General features: G+C 37.4%; 1 protein-coding gene across 2 annotated transcripts; it reads left to right on the forward strand.

Moving 5' to 3' along the window:
* Nucleotides 1-298: 298 nt before the first annotated feature.
* Nucleotides 299-7,316, forward strand: glrx2 (glutaredoxin 2). Of its 2 annotated transcripts, none has more exons than XM_041790717.1 (4): nucleotides 299-501; nucleotides 1,702-1,765; nucleotides 2,453-2,629; nucleotides 6,480-7,316. In XM_041790717.1, the coding sequence occupies exons 1-4, from the start codon at nucleotides 392-394 to the stop codon at nucleotides 6,642-6,644; spliced, it is 516 nt and encodes a 171-aa protein (XP_041646651.1). In that variant the 5' UTR covers nucleotides 299-391; the 3' UTR covers nucleotides 6,645-7,316. The 2 variants fall into 2 exon arrangements, with proteins under 2 accessions (XP_041646651.1, XP_041646652.1); XM_041790718.1 differs by lacking the exon at nucleotides 299-501 and adding an exon at nucleotides 1,279-1,605.
* The last annotated feature ends 594 nt before the right edge of the window (nucleotides 7,317-7,910 follow it).

Consider the following 7,910-nt stretch of genomic DNA (forward strand, 5'->3'; position numbering starts at 1 on the left):
CTTTTGTTATAAAGTTACTGTCTAAAGGGGAAATGTGTTAAATGTGGATTTGAATTGTCCCTCTTAAATAATAATAAAAAAGGTTAAAATAGAGTCTACAGCTCTGTTTTATACAAAATTTTGAAAATAATTATAGTTTGAATCACTGGACTATTTATGACCAATATTATGCCTTTATTAATGAAAGCCAAATCACCATGGCCCTCCACAATTGTATTGTTACGTCATGACGCTAAGGTTAAAATCCCGTCTCCATGCGTCAGAAACTGCTTCCGGTGGTCACTTAAAGGTAGGCACACCAGACATAAACAGTGTATGTATGGGGGAAAGCAGGTTTACAGTAATAGCGAGGGTTGGTGTAAGACTTTAGACTTGTTTGTACACTAACCGCATGATTCACCCAGGCCTGCAGTTCGATTATTTTTGGGTTTTATGTTATTTTTTCACCATGTTTGCTCGAGCAGGATGCCTTTCCAGGGTGGCATGGACCGGCTGCCGAAGGTCACTCCCACGAGCTTGACTAAATTTAAAGCTAAGCTAGCCAGTATTATAAGTCAGCCATGGTTATTATAAACATACTAGGAAATGTAGTGAGTGCTGTCAGTGTAACAAACAGTACACCATCGCTTGACAATGATATTTTATACACTGAAAGAAGAAGCCATTCACTGCCGCATGCTCACCTTACCACGCTGAACAGAACTGTATGAAAAACACACAATTCAACGTTAGGCTTATTTTAAAGATCCTCTCTTAACCACATACACATTTTTCGAAACTATAACGATTATTTAAGGTCAGCTGACGAATTCGGCATGATAGTCATTTGTGAATTTTCAACTATATGATAAAAAAAACACTCATTTTCTGTGGCATTCCGTCTCCCCCGTTAGCTAACGTTCGAAGTGTTGCGCTTTAAATTGTTACCTTGTTAACTGGTGACTTCCTGCCGGACGCGTTAGTGGCAGATGTAGGTTCACCGCCTACGAAAATAGACTCGCCGATATCGTAATGCGTTCAATACACGTAAAAAAAAACAAAAAAAAACAAAAAGGCATACGTGTGGAAATCGTCGACATTTGTTGTACCACTGATAACCATTTAGCATACGATTGAAAGTCGCCAGTTAACACGGTCACAATTTAAGCCAAGACACCAGCGCTAACCGTACACTAGAAAATGTTTAATCAAGCCAAAGGAAATATTTCAGTGTAACCGGTAAAAGATCTAGTTACAACCCGAATTAACAGCGAGGGTTTCACCTTTGATTCAGCATATGCACGAGACGTTAGACAAAATGTGATTTATTTAAGAACAGCGCTCTTAAAACAGCATGCTTTTAACTGGAGTTTGCCATCGACCACAATGCAATCTGAGCTAATTACAAGTGCATGTTAGGAGTATTTGTACTACTAATCCTGGATTACCCAGCACATGGACTGCAGTTGTAGATCAGCTCTAGCAGTCGTGGCAAAAATCAAGACTTCGATCTGTAACGATGCGTGTTTGTATTTTTAAGCCAACAGTTTTCCTTCAGCTTCATATTATGTTGCTGATAATTAACCTTAAACCCGTCTCTTCTAGAAATCTCTTCCCGTTTTTCAGGTCATTATAAGACTGTGCCTCTGTGTGATTTCTAATGTAGAATAGTAGACCCAGTGCTGGTGTGTAATTTTGGACAAAATTGTGCTTTTGTTTCAGAATGGGGAACTTCACATCATCTTCTGCAGGGTTGTCCAGCACATCATGTATACAATATGTTCAGGTTGGTATATGCTCAGAAATTTTATACCTCTTCATCATTTGGTTCAAAAGTGTGCTTTGAATCTCATCTGATCTTTTTGTCTGTGCTATATGGTTGAAATTGACAGTGATAACTGGCATTTTCCCACCATTCCCAGACTCAGTTTTTTATTTAGTTTCTTGGCTTTTTTCTAGTTTGCTCCAGAATACCAGTTTCATGTTTATTAATGTTTATCTGAACATTTTTTTGTCCAATAGTCAATAATTGATGCCACCCAAATGTTTCATTCATTGCTTTGTTTAGCCCTTAAATGCAGTACGGATAGATCATTGTTCAGGAAATTGTGTTTATTTTAAGGTAAGCATAAATGATAATTATTTGCTGATGATGGTTAAATTTGAATTGTTGCTTTTATAATATGTTTGATTAAGAGAGTTGCATCAAAACCCTCAGCACTTACAATGATTGAATTTAAATTGACGAAGATATGCAGCAGCTGAAAGAGACAAAAGCATTTCAGCCAAAGAAAAATGTTTCGTCACAGATAATCAATGCACCAATTTCCTAATTTTTCTCACTAACTGAAAATTAACCATTGAAAATGCAGAGTATAGCTTGCCTTTCCCTAGAAACTGGAGCGCTGGCATGTACAGTCTATTTCAGTGTACTACTGATGTTAACATAAATCATTTTTTGATTATCTTGCAGGAGGTAGTGTCTCAGAACTGTGTTGTGATATTTTCCAAGACCACCTGTCCTTATTGCAAAATGGCCAAGAATGTTTTCAATGAAATTGGTGCCACCTACAAAGTGGTCGAGCTGGACGAGCACAACGATGGGAAGAGACTGCAAGAGGCCTTAGCTCAGATGACCGGTGCCAGAACGGTAACTGTCTTATGATGTGTTTTGGGAATCTGGATTAAAGTGGCTACACTTTACTTTGTTTTACTTCATCATCTGTTAAAACAGAATCAAATCAAGCATGTTTGACAGCTTGTTCATTTTGGCAACACTGCGTTGAAGGTAAATTTAGACTTTAGGTTTGACAGAGATAAAGCCTAAAACTAGGACTTTGTTTAGACTCGCATTAACTGAATGAGTCTCAATGAAGGTCAGAGCAATGTATATTCAAGTCTCTGATATAAGTAACATTTCAGAATTTTGAAAGAATTTAAATTTTTAGATTTCCTGTTCTGAATCATGTATAATAACACCAAGGACTTAAGCACAGTTTTAAAATAGCAGTATGTACATCATTGAAGACCGTATTCATGCTCAAAGGACTAAATCACCCAAGTGATATTAAGGATATCAGATTTTCAACTGCTGATACTAATCATCTGTGGATGCAGATCTTATTTTGTGTTTTGTTGTTGCAGCTGGTTTAGTGGTTAGTCATTCTACTTTGTAGTGTACTGAGACCTCTAACAAGTCAAAGAGTAACCTGATAAAAGGAGTTCAAAAGTCATCATTCTTCAGTCAACAACATGTTTTTACTTAGATTATTCAACAGAGCAGTGCAAAACCCTTCCAAGAAGCAATGCAATGAGAACACAACAGTAAGGACAACTAGATAACACAATCCAGGGGTGTCAAACTCAAGGCCTGGGGGCCAAATCTGGCCCGTGTTACAGTAATATACCACCCGCAAAATCACATTATATTTTTATCATAACTGTCCCACTAGTATAAGGTCTGCTGATTTTCTCCAGTATAAAAAATAAAAAACTAAACCTTGATGATTTAAAATATCCCTGTTAAAGTCGTCAAAATCTGAAAAAGTAAAAACTGAAAATCAAGAGATTAAAAAAAACAGGAATGTTGGAAAAGAAAATCTGTTTTTATTTCATGTTTTCAATTTAGCATCTCAAAATTATGACTCATACTTATGATTTTGACTCTTTATTACACACTTTGACCTTTTCAATTTGTATTTTTTTACTTTTTTTAAATCATATGTGACCTTCAGATTTAGTTTCAAATTTTAGTTCTTATTTTGACCTTTTTAACTCATTATTACAAAATTTTTGTCATTCTGACCATTTCAACCCCTAACTTTGGCTGTATAATCCAATCTTTTTACCCTATAGACTAACAATTTAAAATTTAACTCATATTTTGACTTTTAAACTCATGATTTCGAATTTTATCTCACGTTTTGACTTTCCAAACTCATGAATTTGACTTTTGCCTTTAAAAACACAGTTTTTCCTTTTTTTGTGTGTTTTGACCTTTTATCTCACGTTTGAGCTTTAAAATTATTGTTTTGACTAATTTTTACATTTCAAAATGATTTATTATCAGTACTCTTTTCATATTTTATAACTGGCGAAAATTAGGTTGACAATTTATAACTAAATGTTGGCCCTGTTGGGCTCTTGGGTTAGACCTATAAATCAAGAACCCGGCCCCTGCTGTTATTGAGTTTGACACCCCTGACACAATCTGATAGAACTGAATACCTATGTTATTGCGAAAGACAGTTACTTACAGGCTGGAAAAAATAAGCCTATTAAACAAGCTAAACAGTGCAAATCATCATTAAAAGCAGTTAGTCTCAGAACAGTGTCAACTGCATTATACAACAGGTGGAGTTGTTTTGCTTACTAAACAAAAAAAAAAAAAAAAAAACAGACTTAACCCCCAAACAACAGTATTTATTAAAGTTTTTCCTCAAAATCTGAAGTTAATTTTGATGATGCTCTACCTCCCCCTTCTACCAACCCTAGCACGACTCCAACTACAACAGGACTACCATTCCTATCACTGACATGGCACATGAAACTACAACAGTTATACAAGAGATATTTAGGAGAGAAACGGAGCTTAGCAAGAGGTTGGGGGAGGTAGAACTAGCATTACGTGCCCTTACTGGGGCTAGCACTCGCCCTGGCTGGACGAGGCTGACGCTCTATCTCCCCCTTCTACCTACCCTAGCCCAACTCATAATTACAACTATTAACCATTATTTGGCCCCCTGCTGGTATTATTCCTCCTTATCCAAATCCCTGACCGGCCTGAAATGCTCTATTTGACATCTCCTTAACTTTCTTTCGCTAACTCTGTCCCTGAACTCTCAGCTTTCTAAATAAAGGATCTGCTGACCTTGCCACGAACCCCCTACACCCTACTTCCACTAGACAAACCATAACTTTCCATCCTCACTGTTCAACTTCTGCTCCTGTATCTTAAGCTTGTAATAATAAGCTTCCTCCACAGAATCCTCCCAGGGAACCATCAGCTCTATTAAATAAACTACACACTGACTGGCAGACCATAGCACTATGTCAGGCCTCAAACTAGTGCAAACTATTTCCTGTGTCACATGTTTTCCTTCCAAATCTACCTGCATCTCCCAGCCCTTAGCACCTGTTAGCTGGACTGACTGCTGAACCTAAAAACCTGCCTCCTTTAACTTTCCCACCTTCACAAACTCAACAACTGTCCTCTCTACCTGATAATGTCCTGCATTCACCTGTTGCCTTCTGTGTTCAATTCCTGGAGCTAAACTTTTCTAAACTCCATTAGAAAAGCTGCCATGTAAATCTGCCTTAGTACAAGCTGATCTTTCACCTTGTCGCAATCTAACTCAAAGCTGCTATCCCTGATCACTATGGGCATGATGGGTCCCCCGTCAACCCAGCATTTTAGATTCTGGGGCCATGGTAGGACATTATAGGTAGCCCCTACTCCAGAGGTTCCTCCAACTTAGTTTCCTCTTCTCTACACCCTCCTAGTTCATCCACTATCCCTGCTTAGCCTGAGAACATATTAACCTTTGCTGATTAGTCATTTTATCAAGCTGACCTTAAATGTATTATAACATAATGTTGCTTGTTTAGGTAGTGAACTCGAATTTATCTTGTCAGTTTCAATGCAGATTCCAACACTGGATTACTAGTTTAAAACTAACAAGACCTACTTAAAAGTTTGGGGATTCACCCCTGGCAGTTTTGGCCAAAAAAAGACAAGGAAAAACTGACCTGCAGCAACAGCAGACAAGGTGACAGCTTTTATTATCTAGTGAAAAGTCAAAGAGGCTGCATTTAGGTTTAATTTGATTCACAAGTGCTGATGTGCCTGATAGTCATTGACTGGAAATTCATTTAGCTGATATAATTACATCCCACTGCACTCACAGTGCTTCTCTCAGCCACAGACACCACAGTATAAACCACAAGTAATCTATTCAAACAAGCATTAATTAGAATCTACCTATTCTATATTTTTAATGGAAATGGGCTGATGATTCTTAGTTACTGATCAGTCAGAATGTCTCTAACTGATGTAAAATATGTGCATTATTTTACTCCTCTTTTGTCACTGAGAAACTTGAAAGTTGTTGATAAGCTTTATTGGATAAAAGGTGCAGCTCAGTCTTTAATGTATGACCAGGTAAACTATTCTTACATCTGCTAAGACACATGTTCCTCCTAGTGCAGCTACAGAGAAAAGCAAACCCATTTCTCTCTTTAATTTTTTTTAAAAGAACAAAAAACAATTGTATTTTCTGACTGGATGCATTGCTTCTAACGGCCCACAGGGGGTGAATCCACTTATTGCTGAAGGGCTGACCCAATTTCTAAGCTCACTAATAACTCAATATTTCTGTAAGGAGTTTATTATCTCAAAGCATGATGTCATGGTGGTCACACCACCTTTAGCTCTGCTAAGCCCGTCTGTTTTTTTAAGAACATGTTACCCATTGATTAGGTTATGATATTGTTTTCTTCAGGTACCGAGGGTCTTCATTAATGGAAACTGCATTGGAGGCGGCTCTGACACCAAACAACTCCATCAGCAGGGAAAGTTGGTCCCCCTCATCGAACAGTGCGCCCCCTGCTGTGCCGGGAGCGGCTCCGATGGATCAGGGAGCGGACAGTTTGAGACCACTAAATGACTAACCGTTCTTGTCATTTTTTTCAATCCAGTATTGATCAAATGTATGCTTGATCTTGTGTTACAAGTTCTACACTGCTTGAGCTGGACTATGTTATTTATTTATCAAAGTGCATCGGCTACATGATGTACAGATATTCACATTTTTTTTATCAAGGAATGTACAGAACTGTTGTTAAAGTTGCTGTCTTTTAAAAAAAAATAGGGATTGTTAAACTGCTTTTCACAACCAAACCGTGAACATAATTTCATGATGCTTTGACGGTCATGTTGATGAAATGTTTTTACTTTAAGTGTTCATATCTTGGACGAGTTAAAGGACTTCAGATTTTTCAATGAGCAATTTTATTCAGTTTACTATGTTAATATTTCATCTTGTGCGAAAATGTTAGTGATTTGCATAGAATAGATGAAAACAATCTTGCCATATTCATTTATTTTTACTTGCTTGTCAAATCATATGTAAATTTATCAGTAGCAGTGTCTGATTTTAAATTCCTTTTTTTATATATATTTTAGCATGTTTCAACAGTTAAAATAGCCTTATTTATCATTATACCGGTCAGTGTTATGAAACCAGTTTATTTACAAAGCCACAAACACTCTCAGAAGTTTTCTTAAAGCCTTTACGATGTATTTATACTCCTAAATAAAAATGAATGAAGGACCACTATCAGCCTCCCATATTTTGTTGCACTCCTCTCACCAGTGCTTCATTTCAGATTCTTCTCCTGGGAAAAGGGTGGGTGTTGATTAAAAATTCGGGAAAGCTATTTGTGAGACAAGTAAATCGTCCATAATTTCACATTTTTTTAATGGAATGAACATTTCATGAAAAACAAACGGAGCAAATAATCTAGGGTTGCATCGGTTTCCAAGTAAGCACCTCATTTGGCGGTGTACGCTGTGGACTGAAACGCGCGTACCCAGACTGTCCACATTGCACCGCATCCCTGTCTGCATTCACGTACTTCTCAAATGCTGGGAGTTACCAGATTTTAAAGTAATTCGTCCAACCGTTCTTGGGTTTTGGAGCTTTTACTTCGTTTTGAAGGAACAACGTGCTCTATATAAACCGATGTTCTGGTTGCCACGATTTCTATCTTTACCTAATAAATCGTACCTATCAAAACACATCGAAACCTTATACCTTACTGAAAGCGGAGAAAAACGTGACATGCCGGCTGTAAATCAGCCATTACATTTTCAACTATTAAGACAATCAACCTCTTCTGATTATGTTGCTGTGCGATTTCATGCTAAGCTA

Source organism: Cheilinus undulatus, linkage group 7, assembly GCF_018320785.1.
Source record: "Cheilinus undulatus linkage group 7, ASM1832078v1, whole genome shotgun sequence".
In the NCBI taxonomy this organism is placed as follows: domain Eukaryota; kingdom Metazoa; phylum Chordata; class Actinopteri; order Labriformes; family Labridae; genus Cheilinus; species Cheilinus undulatus.

Coding starts and splice junctions, on each gene's coding strand:
- glrx2 (XM_041790717.1), top strand. CDS start 392: ATGATTCACCCAGGCCTGCAGTTCGATTATTTTTGGGTTTTATGTTAT. Junction 1,766..2,452: donor CATGTATACAATATGTTCAG/GTTGGTATATGC, acceptor ATTATCTTGCAG/GAGGTAGTGTCTCAGAACTG. Junction 2,630..6,479: donor AGATGACCGGTGCCAGAACG/GTAACTGTCTTA, acceptor TGTTTTCTTCAG/GTACCGAGGGTCTTCATTAA.